At 50.8% G+C, this 20,740-nt stretch overlaps 7 protein-coding genes across 7 annotated transcripts; 3 read left to right on the plus strand and 4 right to left on the minus strand.

The window, feature by feature from the left end:
• Nucleotides 1-173: 173 nt before the first annotated feature.
• On the plus strand, nucleotides 174-1,919 carry ALTATR162_LOCUS4816 (uncharacterized protein; the record flags this gene model as incomplete). Its single annotated transcript, XM_043312431.1, has 4 exons — nucleotides 174-423; nucleotides 485-605; nucleotides 660-1,700; nucleotides 1,757-1,919. 4 exons carry the CDS (start codon nucleotides 174-176, stop codon nucleotides 1,917-1,919), a joined length of 1,575 nt encoding a protein of 524 aa, XP_043168366.1.
• Nucleotides 1,920-2,364: 445 nt separating this feature from the next.
• On the minus strand, nucleotides 2,365-3,937 carry ALTATR162_LOCUS4817 (uncharacterized protein; the record flags this gene model as incomplete). Its single annotated transcript, XM_043312432.1, has 5 exons — nucleotides 2,365-2,454; nucleotides 2,511-2,972; nucleotides 3,023-3,439; nucleotides 3,488-3,789; nucleotides 3,850-3,937. The coding sequence occupies 5 exons, from the start codon at nucleotides 3,935-3,937 to the stop codon at nucleotides 2,365-2,367; spliced, it is 1,359 nt and encodes a 452-aa protein (XP_043168367.1).
• A 1,161-nt stretch (nucleotides 3,938-5,098) lies between these two features.
• ALTATR162_LOCUS4818 (uncharacterized protein) lies at nucleotides 5,099-6,634 on the minus strand (the record flags this gene model as incomplete). Its single annotated transcript, XM_043312433.1, has 1 exon — nucleotides 5,099-6,634. One exon carries the CDS (start codon nucleotides 6,632-6,634, stop codon nucleotides 5,099-5,101), a length of 1,536 nt encoding a protein of 511 aa, XP_043168368.1.
• A 3,260-nt stretch (nucleotides 6,635-9,894) lies between these two features.
• On the minus strand, nucleotides 9,895-11,272 carry ALTATR162_LOCUS4819 (uncharacterized protein; the record flags this gene model as incomplete). Its single annotated transcript, XM_043312434.1, has 4 exons — nucleotides 9,895-10,137; nucleotides 10,193-10,771; nucleotides 10,875-11,037; nucleotides 11,094-11,272. The coding sequence occupies 4 exons, from the start codon at nucleotides 11,270-11,272 to the stop codon at nucleotides 9,895-9,897; spliced, it is 1,164 nt and encodes a 387-aa protein (XP_043168369.1).
• Nucleotides 11,273-13,596: 2,324 nt separating this feature from the next.
• ALTATR162_LOCUS4820 (uncharacterized protein) lies at nucleotides 13,597-14,186 on the plus strand (the record flags this gene model as incomplete). Its single annotated transcript, XM_043312435.1, has 2 exons — nucleotides 13,597-13,606; nucleotides 13,654-14,186. The coding sequence occupies 2 exons, from the start codon at nucleotides 13,597-13,599 to the stop codon at nucleotides 14,184-14,186; spliced, it is 543 nt and encodes a 180-aa protein (XP_043168370.1).
• A 155-nt stretch (nucleotides 14,187-14,341) lies between these two features.
• On the minus strand, nucleotides 14,342-17,384 carry ALTATR162_LOCUS4821 (uncharacterized protein; the record flags this gene model as incomplete). The annotated part of the gene is made up of 3 exons (XM_043312436.1): nucleotides 14,342-16,018; nucleotides 16,068-17,237; nucleotides 17,292-17,384. 3 exons carry the CDS (start codon nucleotides 17,382-17,384, stop codon nucleotides 14,342-14,344), a joined length of 2,940 nt encoding a protein of 979 aa, XP_043168371.1.
• Nucleotides 17,385-17,959: 575 nt separating this feature from the next.
• On the plus strand, nucleotides 17,960-19,464 carry ALTATR162_LOCUS4822 (uncharacterized protein; the record flags this gene model as incomplete). The annotated part of the gene is made up of 4 exons (XM_043312437.1): nucleotides 17,960-18,196; nucleotides 18,245-18,274; nucleotides 18,907-19,148; nucleotides 19,200-19,464. 4 exons carry the CDS (start codon nucleotides 17,960-17,962, stop codon nucleotides 19,462-19,464), a joined length of 774 nt encoding a protein of 257 aa, XP_043168372.1.
• Nucleotides 19,465-20,740: the final 1,276 nt, after the last annotated feature.

Genomic DNA, 20,740 nt, shown 5'->3' on the forward strand with positions numbered 1-20,740 from the left:
ATGTGCGCGCCCAGAGACCTCACCCCACTTAGATGTGCGCGTTTGCCGCAGAGGTGCTTCAGGCCTGCAGCGCAACGGCATAGCGTTGTTTCTGTGTGGGCTGCAGGTTCAGGGTAAAAAGCAATGTTTCCTTACGCGAGAAGAGGATCAGAATCACCACATCGTCCCATAACATGAACTCAACGGGCGTTCAGTCGCCGTCAGGGACATGGTTTCCTCCAGTGGGCTACGTGCTGGGTCTCGCGGGTGTCTGGCTCGCATTCAAGTTCCTAGAAGCTGTTTACAACATCTCGCCGTTCCATCCGTTGAGTACGATCCCTGGACCAAAATTAGCAGCAGCGACGTACCTGCCCGAGTTCTACTACGATGTCATCAAGTTTGGCTGCTATACGAAGGAGATTGGTCGAATGCATAAGGTTTATGGTGAGTTTACCATTGACTGCTAAGCGCCAGCCTATAAGCTAATCTTTTGTTTCTCTGCCAGGACCTATCGTTCGCATCAATCCCAACGAAATCCATTGCGATGATATTCGCTTCGCAGATGAGATATATGCTACTGGTAGCCGAAAACGCGACAAGCCGGTGCACCAGGTTAACGGTTCTTCGTAGGCCTCGAACTTCATACTTGGCTGTGATATAGTCTCACTGACGTTCTTTAGTATCGCAGGATCTGGCTTTGACACAACTGATCACGACTTACATAAATTGCGTCGGGTCCCTTTGGCCAAATTCTTCTCCAGGGCAATGATTACACGACTCGAACCTGAACTCCATGCCCTGGTTCAAAAGCTCTGTGATAAGCTACTGCAGCAATCCGGTGATAATGAGCCATTCGATGTCGCCATGGCATACAGCTGCTTTACCTCAGACGCGATATCCAGTTACAGTTTCGGCGAGAGCTTCGGGTTTCTTGAACAGAAAGGATGGTACCCAAACTTCCGAGAGCCAACAGCGTCCGTACTCAAGCCCGTCTTCGTATTTCGCTTCTTCCCGTGGACCAAGGCTAGTGCTGCGCTTGCAACGACCTTTGTCAATTATTTGCCGAAGGATATCGCACTGATGGTGCAGCACTTACAGATCGAGATGCCCGCGAAAGTTCTCAAAGCGAAGGCTGATCTGGACGCCGGCATAACATACGACCGACCAACGATATTTGCTTCACTCTTACAATCGGATCTCGCTCTTGGGGATAAAGGTCCGAAACGCTTAAGCGAGGAAGCACAGGCTGTACTGGGTGCCGGCACAGAGACTACTAGCTGGGCCTTGGCCGTGATCACTTACCATCTACTAACCAGGCCTGAAATTCTCGCCAAGCTTACTCAAGAACTGGAAAATGCTGTAGAAGACCCATTACACCTACCTGGGTGGTCTAACCTGGAAACGCTACCATATCTCGGAGCAGTTATCCAAGAGGGATTGAGACTATCTTATGGCGTCTCTAGTCGTACTGCTCGTATTCCAACTGAGGAGAATCTACTTTATCGTGGCGAACGGAACAAGAAGCCTGTCGAATATGTTATCCCTAAAGGCTATGCGATCGGCATGTCGGCTTACATTACGCACCATGACGAACGTGCTTTTCCCGACTCCTATGCCTTCGCTCCTGAGCGATGGCTGGATGAGAATAACCAGAGGAGAAAAGAGCCCGAGCGCAGTATACTATCCTTCTCGAAAGGTAGTCGCGCTTGCTTGGGGAAGAAGTGAGTAGATCCTATCTTTACTGATTTGGAGACGGTTGCTAACACCGATTTTCTAGTCTTGCTTTATGCGAACTGAATTTGTGTCTAGCTGCATTGGTGCTGCGTGTGCTACCACACATGCGATTGTTTGATACGACTGAAGAGGATGTGGCATATGATCACGACATGTTCGTGCCCATGACCAAAGACAATCGAGGCGTGAGAGTAACAATCGTTTAATGCAACGGCATTTTATTCTATTATACCGTTGCCTGCTCTCCGGCACATCTTCTGCCGAGACTGCAAGACTGGGCCCAACAGTAGGGGAAGTGCACCTCGACTTGGCTGGAGTTTCTTCACTATCGGAAGCTCGTCGCGGTGTAAGCTTGCCGATTCGGCGTGAAAGCTATGACCCTTCGACATGGTCTCGCACAAGAAAACTGGGAGAGATTGAAAGATGGCGCGTTGGCGGAGAGTGGTGCGCGAACGCATTCACGGAAGTTCAGTAAAGACCGGATGCACATGGAAGCCGCTGGGAACTGAGATGCGAATTTCATGCCTGATTTTGAGACATGTAGGAGAGCTCATGACTGTGAAAAAAGTCTCTTCCAAAAAGTCTCAAGAGACCATTTGTCCTCAGTACATACCAAAGAATGCATCTACTTTGTTGAATACACTGTAATATCTACTGCGATGGCGGAGCAGCCGTATTCTGTGTCGCCTCCTTCCTCTGTACCCAACCGAACCTCGGCGAACCGTTGTTCATATCAAAGATCTGGAAATGCGAGTCAGCACTGGTTCATCAATCATATCAAGTTCATCACGACTTACCGCATACATGGCCTTCAGCACGGCATCGCCGTAAATATCCATGTCCATGGATCCCCTACTCTGGATGCTTCCGTACACGTTGCCATTTCCAGCGTCAGCAAAGCCTAGGTCCTCTTTCTGGAATGTCACCATCGCATCACCAATAGCGAGCTTGATCTCTGGCAGGTCGTCCGCGGATGTGGAGGCAGGGAAGACGTAGCCTTGGTTGTTCTGGTCGTATTGAGCGCCGGGTATGGCTTTGTAGACGGCTTCGACAAGAGCGTCATCGACCAGGCAGAGGGTCGTACCAGTATCCATGATGGAGGTGTTGTTGGATCGGTCAACAGTCTGACCATTGATGGTGGCGGATGTAGATTGGATTTGCCAGAAACCTTGGCTGTTGTCAACGTTGGCGTAGTTGGGTTCGGTAGCGCCAGAAGCGGATATGACATCTTGGTCGATGAAACCGAAGGTGTAGAAACTCTGTTGATATGTTAGACAAGGAACGAAATCCGCGAAAGATCAACACCCACTTCTCCCTTGTCGGCTTCATCTGTGTCACGCCAGCTACCAAGGTATGCCGTGAATAGCTGCTCCTTGGCAGTCTTCTGTGCGATGATGTTGTCGACTGGCGTCTTTTGTGGGGTTGGGGAAACAGTGTTGATGGAACTAAACGCCAATCCGAGCAAACCACTTCCATTGCCCTGTGCGAACTGCTGGGATAGCTTCTTTGCAAGCTCTATAGCCTGGTTCTCAACCTTCAGGCCACCCAGGTTCACAACATCGGTGCCTACATCACCACTCGCTGATGATGAGTCGCCGTACGAAATCTTCCACGTCTCGCCATCGAGCTTCTTGAACGAGCTTGACTTGGAAGGATCGAAAGCGACCTGCTGGTTTGAAGGGTTGGCTGAGCTGAGGACGTTCTTGGGAAGCTCGGTGGACCAGACCTACATATCTTAGCACTTATCATAAGTACCCAAGCAGGCTCAACATACCCAAAGATCCGAAGACCCAGTATCGAAATCCAAGTACAGCTTCTGTTCCGGTGTCCCGACACCAACTTCGCAAAGATACAACGAATCGTTCTGGATGTCTTCTGCAGGTACTTCACCCTCAGTTGCCCCGCCGTCGCCTGAGGTTGCGGCTTTACTTTGCGCACCGCCCGGGGCTGATGTTTGCTCTCGCTTTCTGAGAACATAGTGCGATCGCATGCGGCCGCCGACTCGGCCGAACTTGCCTTGCTGCGACATGACCTTGGCTTGGAAGTATGGGCCGGGTTTAGTAGGATGGAAGCCATCTGCTCTTGTTAGCCATGAAGTCTGAGGGCACCAAATGGGACGATGAAAGGGATACATACACTTGGTCATTGCGTAGACGTAGCTCTTAACTCCAGCGGGCTTGTATGCTGGGCTACGTTGAACAGCAAGGCGCTGTAGAGATGCCATGATGTTACTGAACTGCTTGGTTGATGGAAGTGTGGATTTGAGTTATAGGATTTGGGTTACAACATTAGTGCTGTGAAGAATTGAAGCTGAAGAATTGCTCTACTCAAAGTAGCAATGAGGTAGCATATATACCTTCGTACTTTCCACCAACGCATGCATCACACCCACCTTGAAGCAGCAAACCTACCTGCCCAAATTCAAACGCTCCAATCAAGAGCTCTCAACAAGGAACAGGGGGTCACATCGGCCGGACTGTGACATGAGTGGTCATGGGCTTACAAGCATGCGACCAAGCTTTCCAAGCTTTATCAAGCTTTCGTTACGCTCCAGACGATGCATATGGTGCGTCCGAAACATCGCACTTGCAGATCACACGCACGATGATGTGCGATGGGTTACGGCTGTGGTGTTTGGAGATAAGGACCCGAGCGGTCGTAACCGTGACCATGCTGCCTAGGTATAGATGCAGTCGCGCATGCGATGCACGTCGGCCTAGCGATCTATGAGTCTTTAAAAAAAATCCGGGTTCACCTGAGTCGATAAGAGGACTGCGTCAAGATGCGACTTGAAGTCCTATCGGAAGCGCAGTAGACCGCCGCTACTTAGGTGCTTAGGTACTTATCCCCGCATTGTGTGGGGATTCCGCCATGCCCAATCGCAGCCGCATACGTGTCCTACTCGTGCGCAAATAACGAACGAGGATTTTTTTGGTTTGTGTACTGTCTCGACTTCGCCAAACCTGCGTGTAGCGTCGTGTGTATGCGGTGGTGTTTCGAGAAGCACACCCACCTGGGCAGATAGAATGATGACGTCAGTAGCTACGCGTCATCGCTAACGCCAGTCAGGGGACTTATACGTCTCGCCAGCCACTACGTAACATGCTACTCGCCTAACCTTTCGCAAGTACAATCTCATTCACCATAGCCGGTCTGCTTGATCATGGGCATAGGTTTTGTATTAGGCCATGTCGTAGTTTAAGAGAAGTGACAACGCTTAGTACCGGCGCTATCATGGAACTCAGATGTATTCAATAGTAAGACACTATATACGTACTTACAATGAAAAACCATCCGTATCTCTGGAGTCTTCGCTCAAGGGAAAGCACTATAACGAAAGATATAAAACAAGACAATGAACCATCCAGGGTCATACCACCCATGATCACTCCGTCCTGGGTTTGAACATCAGATCACATCGATCATGCCTACTTCGATACCCATTCGCCTCAAACGGTGCCATCTTTTCTGGCGTCGTCTCCGGTGCAACCTCAACTCTAAACGCCCTGAACGTCGCTGCCAAGATGAGTCGCATCTGGTAGGTCGCCATGTTCCCTCCTGGGCAGCGTCTCGCTCCCACACCGAACGGAACAAGCATCTTCCGCCGCTCAGCACTGTGCTCGTCCTCGACGAGCCAACGTCGGGGGTTGTAGGTATCGAAGTCGGGAAAGAGGTCCGGGCGCTGGCGGGACATGCTAAGGGATTGTGTGGTTACGACGGTGCCGGCGGGGAGGTAGTGGCCAAGAACGTTAATACCACCGTCAGGTACGAGGCGTGAACCAGTTAGAGCGACAGGTGGGCGGAAACGCAGACCCTCCTTGATACATGCGTCAAGGAGCTTCAGAGAGTCAAGTTCTTCATAACCCTCATGGTTCGCCACTTCCTTGTATAGCTCTTCCTGAAGACTCGGGTTCTTTGCTAGTTCGTAGTATATGAAAGCCAGAGCCGAGGAAGTTGTTTCAGTAGCAGCAAGAACTTGTCCTGCCATCTCCGCACCAATTTCTGGATCTGTCCATGACTGCTCGACGGGATATTTGGCGTCTGGTGCAGTGAACAACTTGTACACGTTATCAGTTGGTTCTTCACCCACTTCAGCAGCCTGTTTACATAGTGCTGCGCCCAGGTCAAAAAGCTTATCACTGGATCGTACACGGAAGCGTGGGTGTGCGAAAGGGCCGTATTGAAGCCATCTGAACAGCCACTCTGGTAGGCAGAGGCGCCAGACTACGAGGAAATTGTATTCACCGATAACGTGGGGAAAGTCGCTGCAGTCGAGATCAACTCCCGAGCCGCCCATGACGACTTGTGAGTTCTTTAAGGTAGCGATGCGTAGGTGGTATACAATGTCTTCGGACTTTTGACCGTCTGTCCTCGCAAGATCGCGAACCATGGCCTCGATGTTGGTTACAAAGACATCATGCCAGAGCTTCATGTTCTTCGTTGTGGTAGCAATCATTACTGGATGTCGTCTCTGGCGTGCGATGGGGTGTTGTGGGTATGTAACGGTCCAGTCATGACCGCCGACGCGGAGGGCTCGTATGGATGTTGGAGAAGTGTCGAGGTCCTTCCTCACAAAGATTCTCTCCACTGCCTCAGAATCGTTTAGGATGACGAGGTTTGGTGCGATCCTAACTATGGATCCGTATTTTGTCATGAGCTTGTCTGCTTCGAAGGACAGTCTGCCATGCCATCGCTGCCAGCGGATCCAGGCCGATGTTGCTGAGCTGATCCAAGGTCCTGGTATGGCTCGCAAAGGGTCGATATGAGCCCGGTAGATCATCTTGGTGACTTGGGAGACAGCCAGTAAGACCAAAAGAGTTCCGGCGAGTTTCCAACGTAACATATATTCGTTCGCCATCGCCCCTTGGGCGACGGCGGGATCTTCAGCCATTAGGCCGCCTGAGAAGGTGTCGTTCGACATGACAAAGAATACAAAGGGCGATTTTCGAAGAGTAACTCATGCATCAACAAATATCTGACAACATTATATACCTTGCTTAGATACTCATTTCTATATAACTGTTACCCTACCTCTCGCCAAGACAGGGAACCCAAGTACGCCCTCGAGTTGAACCCCATCAGCCCAACGGCTGGGGAACGCTGATCCCCGCGAACTCTAGAGCCTCTAAGTTCGGACCTACTTTGAACTTTATATTCAAAAGGGTCTCGGTAGTTGATGTTACAGGTGTATGGTACATACAGTTGACCACAAATACAAGCAAGCACCAGTGATATCGCTTGTCGCTGAACGTATATTGATCAATAGACGAACTTTGGCATGAAGTCTTGGCGAAAATTGTAGCATGAAAAATACTTAGGACTCTTCGCCTGTTCTCACGTTACTACATATGAACATATCTCCCCGGACGGAGATGGCTCGTATTTGTCAGCCCTGTGATCGTTGGAGTCAACAGCGCGGGTGTAGGTAGCCGAGTAAGCGGCGATGTATGCCATTCTGAGGAGCGTTCGTAACACAGAAGGCCCGATATTTTAACATGAGGTTCAGGAGCGCACATATACGTTCGCCCTCCGTTTCTTGTTTAGGTAGGTCTCGGTCTTCGAAGTGATCGTATTGATTGGCGATCGGCAGTTCCAGAGGCCTAGTCAGCAAAACAGGACGCAAAGCTCCAATGAAAGCGTCGCTGTACTTGGAGAGAGCAGTGCCGAAGTGTTGTTGAGGATCAAGATTTCACTGATGCCCAACAACAGGGTGGAAAGCAAATCTCGAAGTCAGCGTGGTTACGACCTTGATGGCTCAAAGGGTCCATCGGGTGATGATCGTTTACAGCGAAGCCCAGTTGTCATGCAGACTGTGCTCGAACCTCGGACAGTACGCAGGATGTGGCAATCTTCGAGGGATCCGCCGGCGAAAACGTGTTTCACTCCAACAGCAGCGTTCGTGCCCAACATGCGCTGAACTCTTCTCAGCCAATGTGGCGCGCAAGATGCTGCTCATGCTGCGTAATGAAGTGAGTGTTTACAGTTTTGATGTTCTTAAAGGATGTCTTTTACGAATTAGCGGAGTAAAAAGGTTGTGATCATGATATTCATGTCGCTGAGATATAAAAGTTCACAAAAAAAGTTCTATCTCTGTCAGTGACAGTTAAATCTAAGCACGTTGGCAATTCCGTTCAAGGCTAATTTGGGAGTGATGAACGCAAAAGGAACCTTGCACTTCGCAGTACTTTGTCTTGCGACTCTAGACCATGCTCGTAATAACAAACCGAGATGGTTGGCCAGGATAGCTTTCCAGCATTATTGGCGTACATCGTGCAGACATTCGTCGTTATAGAAAGGCACCAACCGCACCACCAATCCGGCATGTGGCCGACATAACATTCAAACGTGCTGCACATGCATTAGGTAGGCAGGAGGTAACGACAAGATGAAGACAATGCCCTTCGTAGAGTTCGAAGACGAGCTTTGAGCCAGCGCGACGCGCACAGACGTTGAGTTCAGCAGGACGTAAGAAATGACGTCAAGATCGGGAGAAAACAAACTTTACCGGTTTAGGTTGCGGATCTACAATACGCGTTCCGTGGGAAGCTTGGACCTTTTCACGTCCCCAACCCCTACCATCGAATATCCCTTTCTACGATCACATCCACATTCGGTGTCATCCGCTCGTGCTTCTATCGTACGCATTTTTCCGCATGTCTTCGCTAGTGTGACTGACGCCTGTGCCCAAGTTACCTATTTCTCTTCTCATGGTTCTCGTCGCAGGCAATAGACACCTCCTGTCCGTGCAGCAATTCACCAGGCTGCAGCTTTGGTGGGCAGTTCGCAATTACTGGCATCAATGCAGCCATCAAGACGCCAAGCCACAAGGCGTCAGTAGACACGGCAGATCCTTTCAAATTACGTGGCCCCTCGGCGTTGGGCCACAGAAAGCTTCCGTAGATGTAACTCGTATGACCAAAACGATTGACCAACGCGATACCTATCGACCTCTTGCGCGTTGGCTGAAACAGAGGTATCGTCGTGTACATCGCGCCAGTCTGAAGGCACAACGTAGCATATTTGACCACGTTCTTGCTGACAAGGATAGCTGCCAGTGCAGCGATTCCAGCAAAGCCGAGCAGGCCAGCGTTGTACCACCTACGGTCTTGGGTCTTGTCCGAAGTCCACGACCTATATGACAGGTATACAATTAGCGACTGTTTCCCAGCTTGCTCTTACACAAAGGATACTTGCCAGAACAGCTGAAACACTGAGCCACAAGTCCAGAGGGGTACCATCATTTACTGAGCACTGGTGCTCTTGTACCCCATTCCCCTGAGCATAGTCGGGATGAAGTATGAAATGATCAGGGCCAGACAATTTGCGGTACAGATGGTTAGAAAGAGATGTGTACGTCCATCTCTGAAAACTGCGAGGAATGCCTGCAATGGCGTGAGGGCTGTTTCTTCCGTATTCCAAGACTGGTCCCTATCGCGGAGGATGCGAACATGAGCAAGAAGGCGTTGCTCTGATGACAGCACCTTGGAGTCGAGCAGCCAGTTGGGAAGGATAAGATATACTAATATTGGTGACAAGTCGGCGAGATCTATACAATTTACGTGCAGAGAATACTCACGCCCGAAGCCACATACAACGGTAATGATGCTCTCTATCACCAACAACTATTGCCAGCCCAGAATACCGCGAGCACCGTCTAGGCTGGATAGTACCACACCTGCCAGAATGCCACCCAGCACTGGAGAAACACAGCCCGAGGCATAAAAGATACAGAAACACTTGCCTAGGGGCCAATGTCAACCACAGTCATTTTTTGGGGCACAGTTAATTGGGGCTTGAGGGACATTTTGAGATCTGACCCAGTTGCAACGGTCCTACCATGTCACAGCCGTACACTCTTGACATATTGGGAGAAGCGCGCCATGTGGGGTGTCGTCTTGCGCTAGAACCTTCACGGAAAGAATGTACGATGAGCGTCTGAACACAACCAACCATCATCATTTGGACATCAGCACACTTACCACATGTCCAGCTTGATGCGAACTCGTCTTTCTGCATGCGATTGTGGCGCCGTTCATAGATCGCAAAGGGCAAGCGGATACGATCTGCATATAGATCGTGAAAGGCTTGGATTTCAGACAAGATAAGATGGGTCCAATTAAACTATCTGTGTACTGCAACTCATTACAACATCTAATTCTCGATGCGTAGTCGGAAACCTATTTACACGTAGATATAGCAGAATGGCCCATCAAGCGTGCTCATCACATCCTTGATCGTGATGTTTTTAAACGTGTCCTGGAACATTGGACCCAGGGTCAGCGTGTCATTCAGCGTGCCATTGCGACTCGGTGGCGAATCCAGGAAGGTAATAGTGCCCGCTATCGCATTCCTCCTGTTCTTGAGGTCTTGATTCTGCCAGATCCACCAAGTGCGGTCAATCTGTGCGTGGTGGAAATAGAAGGCCTAGTGGAGTCAGCAAGCCTGCTTGGTAAGTATGAATCGTGATAGAAGAACTTACGGGGTCGGACGGCGAGTTGAAAAAGTCGGAACCAGCATCTCCTCCAATGGTGTAGTGACCAGCGCTGTGAACGCCAAGGTATCCGGTTGGGAAATCGCCTTGCATGCGGTTCTGGAAGGTAAGAATGTCCTTGCTGTTCTTGATGAGTTCGGTGATAACCTCATCCCTTGACCTGTAAGCAGCATGCTTGTTGACATCTCGACTCAAGCACCTCGGGTTGTAGCCCAAACCGTCAGCTTGCGGGTTCGGCTTGATTCCCTTGACCTTGGATTGAATGGGCCCAATGCCTGTTGTCCAATTTGCTAAAGGACCGGAAATGCAGCCACCGCCGCTTCCAGGCTCAAGCTTGATGGGGCATCCCGCTGCTTCAGAGGGCAGGCAAGTGTAATTCCTTCCGGGAATGTAGGCTCCGGCATCTCCGATACTAGTATCACTGCCGTCGAACAGAGGAGATGGGGCGGGGTCTTCGTGCCACCATGCCCAATTATAGTATGGCAAGTAGCCCTTGTAGCCACACTCGTCACGCAGTAGTTGTTCATAGGCCCAGATATAGTATCGGTGCCAAGATAGGAAGTTGGCCTAATAGTGTTAGCACATCCTGTTGCCCCGTCCGCTGCCATGGCCATTAACTGAGCAAAACAAGTAATTTGACTTTGGAAGATATCCTACATGTTAGACGTACAGTTGCGTGGACGGAATATGTCTGTAACACATGGGTCACGACAAAGTCGTCGAAGCGGCTCTTTGCACCGGGCGCGACCCCAGCTGGCGTAAGAGTAGGTTTGGAGTGGAGACACTTGATGGCATCGATATAGTTTCGCCTCTCAGGCTTTGTGAGCATTGACCTGTAAAGATACTGGTCAACTAAGTGTACTTTGAACGGGGAGTTTGAATATCATACCACTCGCGTCGAACTCTTACGTTCTTCAGTGTGCATTGGCCGGGGTTCGGATAACCATTCTGTGCTACATCAATCCCGACGTTTGCAAGACCAAGAGCTGCCAATTTGTCGTGCTCTGTAATCTTGAAAGCACCGGCACCACTGACAAGCGCTAGAGCCGTAATATCGAAGAAGCGCATATTGGTAAACGACCGGTGTTGATGGCGCACTCGTGCTTGTGTACGTGGAGAGAAAAGAAATTGACAAGAGACCTAGAAAGGGGACTTCTCTGGTGCGTCTGAAGTCCCTTGGACGATGTTGCTCTTCATATATACCTGGCGTTAGCTACATGCTGGTGCTCTTGGCTCATTTCTCCCCTGCAAGACAACGTGTTCGCGAAGCGAGCAACATGCGTTGCCGACTCAGGACCTGGAATGAAGGATCTACTCTGCCATACTACGCCGCACTCTGGATCTTTAGATGAAGCTCCGTAGGATCCATGGCGCGGGATTTAGACAAATGACTGGACGGAACGGCGGTACATCAATTCAACGAGATGCAGACGGATTCCTCCTGCGTTAGGCAAACTTGTTGGGTAACGTGAGCAACCCTTCCTCAACCCTTGTACAGGATCAGATCTAATTGCTAGTGGACCTCATTGCTCCGCTGCAACTAGCTTGGTGTACACGTAAGTGCCATATGTGGTAATGGATGTGATGCCTCAGGTGTTTATGTTCTTGAGGTCAGCAGGCGAAACTGACACAAATGTCATCTCAACTGACGTGCGAGAGGATTTAGGGAAAAAGCCGAGCCTGTCACTTACACTGCCGTGAAAAATGATGAGAGAATAGAGGCTGACGATGGTAGTGCCCAGGGGCGATAACTTTGACCCGCACCCGCGCCGCAATGCCAAGCACGCCCGCGGTGGCTCGGGGCATCGAGCCGCATCTTCATCTCTCCACCTCCCCACCACCTTTCACCGCTAATCATTCAATCACTTCGCTTCCATCCGTGCTTGGCCACAGAATCCATGTAAGATGCCGTCTCATCTGTTTTTGCTACATGCGATAGAAACGTCAGCTGTGAGTTTGATGTTTGTTAAGTATATCACTTCTGCTCAATCAAATATTCCACCCTCTACGTTGATAGACTTAAACATGAGTTCCCATTAGCTTCTCGGTCTATCACCATGCCGTATATCGGCCACGTCCGATATGTGAACTTGAAAAGGCTTGCAACCACGCCGCAACCCTGCTGCGCACAAATAGAGACCTAGATTGGAACGCGATGTGTCAGGCTTTGTGGAATAATTCACTCCGAACCATGTCCGTTACTTGACCCACCCGATGCTTACCATTCTTACCGTGAGCCTGGTTCGTAGTCTTAAGATCTTGGGAGAACCCGTTATTTCGAGAATGCTTAAGTCGAGGCATGCATTAGCCCATGCATTAGCACGTTGATCAGTTCACTCCAACAGGAGCTCAAGGGGTGTGAGAACCAAGCTTCTTCGGCCTCACCTTTGCAATGGTTATGTCGCTTCGAGTTCCGCCAACCGAGCTGGTTCTCGATGCCAAGACTACCTAGCACAACCATATACACGGGAACAGAGGATGGGCTTTACTTCACTGTGAGGTTTCAGCAAGAGAGATTAACACCCTGGGAAGCCTCTCGTTTATGCCGCGCCGCAGTATGATGGCGTTTTGTAAGGCGGTGCATGATAAGTACAGGACTCCCTGTAGCGCTTCAGAAATCGCAAAATTATCTCCCATCTCTCCACTACTACTCTTCAAGCGTTCTCTGCACAGTCACCATGTCGGGTACCAATCCGGCTGGTATAAATTCGGACCTCTCAAATCCTGATTACATTGCCTACACCAACTCACCCCAGCTCCTGACACAGGCCGGCATCCTATTCGGAGTCACAGCCTTCGTTATCTTCCTAAGATGCTACGTCCGAGTTGTAATGCTGAGATGTTTTGGCAAAGACGACTGGACAATGCTACTTGCATTTGCATTCGCCACGGCAACTTTCGTCGTGTATGCTGAACAGACTAAAGTGGGCTTGGGGAAACATCTTTCGGTCATGCGGATGGACACGGAGATGGAACGACAATTTCTGAGACTTCGCCAAGTGCAATCGATTATTGTTGGCATTGGGGTCGGGTTGGTCAAGATATCTATCGCTTACTTCCTGTTGCGGCTGGTTACAAGAAAGGTGTATACATTGTTTTTACGAGGGTTTATCGTCTTCATGGTCTTGTTTACCACGGCTTGTATTGGGACACTAGGTATGAGACTGCGAGATGGTGATGAGTGGGCTGCCTGACTGACTATGCAACAGTGAGTTTGACTTTGTCTGCCTAGAACGACAAGATGGTATTCATCTGTAACCCAAACTGATCTTACTTAGATTTGGCAGTGCATCCCTGTGGCGGCTACATGGGACCTCCGACTTCGTCCGCCACCAATCGGGTCAGGCACTGCCGTTTGTTTCAGCGCACCAACATTCACAGCAATAGGCATGATGAACACAGGTTAGTCAACCTCCTCCTTCTATTGTCATCCACTTATATCCATCTAGCCGTTACGATCAGCACAGACTTCCTCCTCGCTCTCCTCCCAGTCCCTTTCGTATGGCAACTTCAGCTCAACGGCCGCACAAAGATAACCTTAGTTTGCATCCTAGCGCTTGGGCTGTTCGCTGGTGTTGCCGCCATCATCAAGTCCGAGAAGCAAAAGACCGCCCTCATCGACCCGGATCCATACATCGACGATACATTCACCATGTGGCGGTTCATTGAATACGATGTCGGAATTATCGTTGCGTCATTACCATCGCTCAAGCCTCTGTTCAAACATATTCTTCACAATGGTACAAGAGGCACGACGGTGAGCTCAGGACATCAGATTGTGAATAAGGTGAGGTGTTCTATGCGGAACAAGGTAGCGGACGACGACGAGGTACCGCTGGAAAACTACAAGGGGGTTGGTAACTCGGTTGAGGTGTCTTCGGGTTTGCCAAAGACGCCGGTGGATGGTAAGAGTAGTGAGGAAAGCGTGAGACCTTTTGGGTCGAACGCTATATTTGTCGATACGAAATGGCGCGTGAGCTGAGCAATGTTCTGACCAGTATGGTTGTATGGCTAGCGTCGGGAATGGAAGGACTTGTGAATGAATACGTACTCCAGAATGCCAATTATTGTATCTTCCATTGTCTCGTGTATGACCCTGCCACCAAAGTTGACTTTGATCACATATCCCCCAGCCTGCTAGTCCGCACCACCAACACCCATAACACCTCTACCAAACCACTCACTAATAACAGCAAAACCATCCTTACCCCTCTTGAGCGCATCCTGGAAGAGATCATGCCTCTCCGCGCTCTCCACTTGCGCCCTCCGAATAGCCTTGACGGTCGCATTGTTCGAACTACAAATCGGACATTCGACCTCTGCATCATGCACATCCTCATCCGTACTCAAACAGCTCTGATGATAGCTATGTTTACACAAAAAGTGCACAACAGGCAACTCAAGACTCTTCATGCAAACCTGACAACGTGAGTTCTGGAACACCGCGGGCTTGGTGTTTAGATTCTCGAGCTCATGTTTCTTGGCAGAGGTATCGGAGCGGAAAGTCTCAATATTGCGGCGGTTCGCAGCGATTTCTGCGCGCTCACGCTCGATGGTGGTGCTGAGGTAGGCTTTTATCATGCCCATTGTTGCGACGCCGTTGGTAGAGAGGGTTTGTATTACTTGGAGGGGCGCCATGAGGCCGTCTTCGTCGATCTTCTTGAGGACTGAGTCGAGTTCGTCGCCGGCTTCTGCGAGGATCTCGGGGGTGGAGGTGAAGTAGGCGAGGGCCGCAGGGTAGAGTGCTGGTTCCTCGGGGCCGTACTTGCGAAGAGCGCGAATGGCGCCTTGGGTGTCGTTTGCGGCGGTATAGGAGCGGAATATGTCGAAATGCAGTCCTTGCTGTTCGCGGACGAGAATGGCGCCGTCACGGAAGTTGGAAAGATGGGAAAGAAGTAACACATTGGATGTGTCTATTGGTATATCCTTGCCTTCAACAAGCTTCTTGGCTTTGTTCTCCCACTCTTGTCGCTCGCCGTCCTTCTTCGATGATGCAGTGTGGAGGTACATTTCGAACAATGTGGTGTACAGATCGACTTTGTCATCCTCGCGGAGGTCATCGGATGCGATACACGCCTCAAGGAAGACTATAAACTCTTGAGGGTGATCGACGAATGCGGAGAATGCAGTTCGGGGTTTCGGTACTTTGTATTCTGGAGCGGGTTCATCTGTGGTCGTTTCGACAATCTGTGCTTGGCTCATAGTGCTCTTCTGTTCGCCGCTGGGAGGAGATGCTAAAGCATTAGTGTTCATGTACGGCAGCGGAAGTAGTGCAGCAAGGTTTTGCACAGCACTTGATGCCACTCCTAGACCCATACTCATACCGCCGCCTCCTCCCGATGCAGGCGCGTTCGGTATGACGATAGCATCCTTCTTAGGTCGGAATGTTCCGGTGTAATAGTCAATGAATAGCTGCGTCGTGTCCTTGGGGATGTGTTGCAACAGGATCGTCGCGTACTTCATGAGGTTGAAGTAGGCTACCTCCGGCTCCAATCGCCATACGTAGGCCAGGGCTTCTGCATACCGCTTTGAATCCTCAATGAGTACATCGACGACGAGCTCGTGTTCACCGTGTTTTCGAGCAAGGAACGCCGCTTGGTCGTAGTAGCCTCCCTGTCGACACATCAAGATGGCGGTATCGAGGTCGAACTTGAGATCGTCTGGTGACTTGATGAACTCCTCAAGCTTTTCTACGTCCTTTAACTTAGCGTAGCAGTTCAGGAGGAGAGTTGTGTGATCCGATGTGGCTTTGTGATGATCGTGAAGCTCCTCAAGGTACTCTATCAGGTTGTGTATCCTTTGCGTGTCAAGGAACTGCATCAAACGTTAGCATCTGTCCTATTGCGGATCAACCATAACATACCTTTCGGATAACCTGAGATGGTTCGGTATTGTCGATAGCCTTCAGATACTGTTGCATAGCGGTATCATAATCCTGCTTGGAATACAAGTAGTCACCAAACTTCCGGAGGATTATGTTTTGTTGTGACGAATCCAGTCCGGCTTTCTGGGCCAAATTGATGGCCAAGACGTATAGGTTGCGCTGATACAGTATGTCGAGCTTCTGCGCAAAGGGTTTCTCATGGTATCTGAAGATCTTGCCGTCCATTGTGAAGACGAACAGATCGCCCCATTCGGAGATGACGGCCTTCACTTGCGACGTTAGTTGCTCCTGATGTGCGACGAACCTCAACTCTGTGTTGAGCAGCGTAAAGCTTGACGTGTTGAAGACATCATCGGCGGCACCGATGCCAAAAGTACGGAGAGGATTCGACCGGGGCATCGCATTTGATTTGGGGGGTGCGACTATCGCAACGTAGTCCTTGAATGTGGATATCATCTTCTTCTCACCCTCATATGTGTACGGTGGTCCGCGGCCATGTTGGCCGTAGTAGTATATGGCGTCGCTTCGCGCGACCACAACATCCCGCGATACCTTATCCACGGCCATGCAGCCCACACCACAGCCATACTCGTCGAGAGACTTCGCAGGCTGTCCTTGGCCCCTTCCAGATATTACGAGTGTCATTATACGTCCAGTCGTTGCAATGTACAAGGTCGTGATGCTCCCTTCTCTGAACTCTATGCCAGTGATTGGCTCCTCCGACTCGAATACTGTCCTTTGTCGCGCACCGCGGTCGTGTATCAGGTCGCCCCGAACAACAGTCACGGCTCCATTTGCGAATCCGACGGCAAGTTGTGAGAGATCGTCGAGGGCGGCGAAAGCGGATATAGGGAACTGCTTGCGCCCGTTGTGGATGGTGAGGGTGCTCTGACATCGCGGAATGCCCGTCTTCTTCTCCAGCTTGTCCAAAGCCCATACTTTCAGCACTGGCTCCCCAGAGAGGTCTTCCGCAATGGTGACGAGAAGAGAAGTGCCCTCAACCTGCTTCATATGGGTAATTGCACCTGCGTCATGGGCCTTGAATGCGCGCACAACCTTGAAGGCCTGCGACACGATCCGAACGATGCCATCTGCACTGCCGAAGAAGATGCTTTCTGAACCAGATACGATGCACGTGATATTCCCGATCTATTGACACTTATGAGACTGTGTAGCTAGGTATGCGTACATGTATCGTCATACCTCGAGCAGGAAGGAGCTCTCTTCGTCGGGGAGCTTGACTTGCGAGACGTCGAAGAACTTGAACTGCCACTGTTCGCGCATTAGTCTCGTCATGTTGTGGAGCAGAGAGTGAATGAGCGAATACACACCGGAGTGACTGCCATACTGCTATCGCTCCATAGTCGCCCGTTGCCTGAATGGCAAGAGCTATCGTCACTCGCGAGTCCCATGGAAGCTGCGGGCAAGCAAGTGCAACCGTGCACGCCCACCCAATCAGCAGTCACCAAGCATGCGTGGCAGTGTCGGTGCTTGGCGCGACCCTCTGTCTTGTCCTGTTGCCTCGCGCTCTCCCTTTTCCTCATCTCACTCTCACACTCCTCACCATATAATACACCCTCCCCATCTGCCGTTCATCATCAGCAGTTACCAGAACCCGCGCTACTCTCTCTACATTCGCGCAAGCCCACTTTGACTCCTCATTCTCCGAGTCTCACCACCTGCGACGCGCCCTGTCATCAAACAGCGCGCCCCTTTGTCCTCGCAGCCTTACACCGGTTCAGTCGCACCTCCATCAAAGAGACTTTTAGCCTTCGCTGCTTTATCTGCTCACGTCGCCCACTCGACACCAGCGCGCATTTCCATCAACGCCCGCTCAACCAAGTATTACCGTCCCTCAACCACTCATCAACATGTCTTCAAACAAGATGGAGCAGAGCCTCGACGACATCCTCAAGGCCTCCAAGACCTCTCGCCGTGGCCGCAGCGCACGCAAGTCCGGCGCTGGAGCTGGACGACCGGCCGCCGCCGCCGCTCCCGTAGGCGGCGTTTCCAAGTCGACCAAGCCGCAAGGCAGGCAGCCCAAGGGAGCCCCCACCGCACCCGCCGCCGCCTTCGCTGGTGAGACCAAGATCATGGTATCCAACTTGGTATGTCAGATCAGGCAATCGCACACGAAAACCACTAACATTTCACAGCCACGGGACATTGACAATGCCCAACTCCAGGTATGTAAGACCGATGCAGGTCTTTGAGCCTACTGCAGCTTCGCTTTTGCAAGCATATACGAATCCGATCCGACGAACCGAGCCTTTCTACTCCACAACCGGTATGGATGTTGAGCCATAGCTTGCCCAAAGTCACGCCGAGATCTGTGTTGGGCACACAAGACTGGTACAAGACTAGCAGCATGCGAACACTCCAAGGTACCGCGACGACGAAAGTGGGTGATCCAAGTCAAAAGCTACACTTTGCAAGTGTAAGCAAAGACGGCAGCGCACCGGTGACATATTCCCGGTAGCCTTGCGGCAACTCTAGGCGATCAACGGAGCAGCGAGAAGCGAACCCAGATCCAGTTACGTATAGCCATATGGCTTTCAGAGGGGTGGGCAGACATCACAAGACTGGTTCGCAACGTTCCAACACGTTACTCGCAATAACTGCTCTCGCGCTGAGTATGCTTCGTCTCAGTGAACATTGTGTTCACTGTATTCTGACCAGGACACCCACTTTCTGAGCGTTATCTACTGACCGTGTAACATGGAATCGACGAACACCCACCGCCGACGCCGGAACCTCTTTGTCAATCATGCATTTGCGCGAATTTAACCCCTGGTACGACGACTAATACGCCTTGTAGGACTACTTTGTTTCAGCTGTTGGTGTAGGTCGCCCCAAGAAGGTTCTTCTCCAGTACGATGCCCAGGGCCGTAGCGTCGGTAGCGCTACTATCATCTTCAACAAGCACGACCAAGCCGCCAAGGCCACCGCTGCTCTCGATGGTGTCAAGATTGATGGTCGCCCTGTCCGCGTCGAGATGCTGGTCAGCGCCGCCGCTATCCCTGCTACAACTCGCCCATCTTCGCTTGCCGACCGTGTAACGTACGTACCAATCATTCCTTGTAGAGTAGTCAGCAACTAACAAGTTTTCAGTCAGCCCAGGAAGGACAAGCCAAAGCCTGCTACTGTCGAGAAGACTGCCCCAGGTGCCGCACGCGGACGTGGTCAGACTACTCGTGGTCGTGGAAAGGGCCGTGGAGGTCGCGAGGCTCGTCCCAAGAAGAAGACTGTAGAGGAGCTCGATGCTGAGATGGCTGATTACTTCCCTGGTGGCGAGTCTAACGCTGCTGCCGGTACCGCTGAGGTCGCCCAAATCACCGCCGGCGGTGATACTGCCATGGACGATGAGATGCTCTGAGCTCCTTCTGCCTCGAGACGTCCTCCACTCATTTCAGTTTTCACGGTTTAATCGAGCACCAACGAAAATAGTTCGGCTTTTCTGCCAGTCGGTCTGCTTTCAATCTTTCTTTTCTTGGAGGCGTCATCTTTTCGGAAATAGCTTTTAGCGCTGGACACGACTTGACTTTGTACTTTACTCACGGACGTTCATGTACGGTTCTCAAATTGCGATATGAGCTTGAGATAGCTTTATTTGAAAATGGCTATGGTCTCAGACATGATGAAGAATTATCTACGCCATGTCGGCTTCCTGTTGTGATATTCTTCCTTAAAAATCGCGCCTGGCTACGTTTGCATGTTCCTGGTTATTTCGAAGCTGAGAACGAATGGGACACGAATACAATGCTGATCCATACGCACGCCGAATTGATAAGCAATCGTACCCACACAATTCGCCGTTAAGATGTGGAGATGGAGATGATCATTCCCACGTGGACGCAACATCAGCATTGACATGCTAGAAAGAGAAGATCACATGCGGGATGTACGAGCTTGGGAAGCTTCCTGAAAAAGTTGGCCATGTACAGCGAGCGGAATTGCTCCGTGCTCTTAGCTCCAAACAACTTTGCAACAACACCTAGATGTGAATTACACTCGTGGCTGATTGGGTCGGGCGTTTGAGGCACGCATATCACACCATCATCTGTCCATGTGTACTCTACTGCCCTCTGGTTGACACCGTCGTTGCCTTTAAACAGTTCCTATTCGCGCCGCAGTACCCCTTCGTGCGAAAGTCTCACGCCAGCATCATTAGTCAAATTTTGTCGCACTTTCCCCGCGATTGATTAGGTGGTGTGGAGGCCCGCGGCTATCTTAGTCTCCGACCAGGATATGGCTGGGTGAAAGGAGCATTCATCCGATGCAGCTTACGCATCGGACGAGCTGGATTTTTGAATACTAAACTTTTACAAAGCATCTTGTCTACGTAAGAAGAGCAGATATCTCTTGGCTCGGTGTATGGATTAGAGTTGTCCCTTGACACACGGGTGCTCGCTCGAAAACGAGCCGAGCTCGCTGTGGGTACGACGATATGGGTTATAGGGCTGCCACTTCGGAGTTAGTGCTGTGGCTCCGATGGTGGGTATGTTTGGCTTGTTACGTGTCTAGAGCACCGAGGTTAGTACTGCAAGTTATGCACCTCAAAACACGCTGTATAGAGACGGCCACGCGACGTAGGTGGAGATCCGCAAACTTTTTGCGGATGCGCATGAGTTGCCAATAGGTGTCTATTCCAA

The sequence above is a fragment of the Alternaria atra genome, assembly GCF_907166805.1.
Source record: "Alternaria atra isolate CS162 genome assembly, contig: 23, whole genome shotgun sequence".
Taxonomy (NCBI): domain Eukaryota; kingdom Fungi; phylum Ascomycota; class Dothideomycetes; order Pleosporales; family Pleosporaceae; genus Alternaria; species Alternaria atra.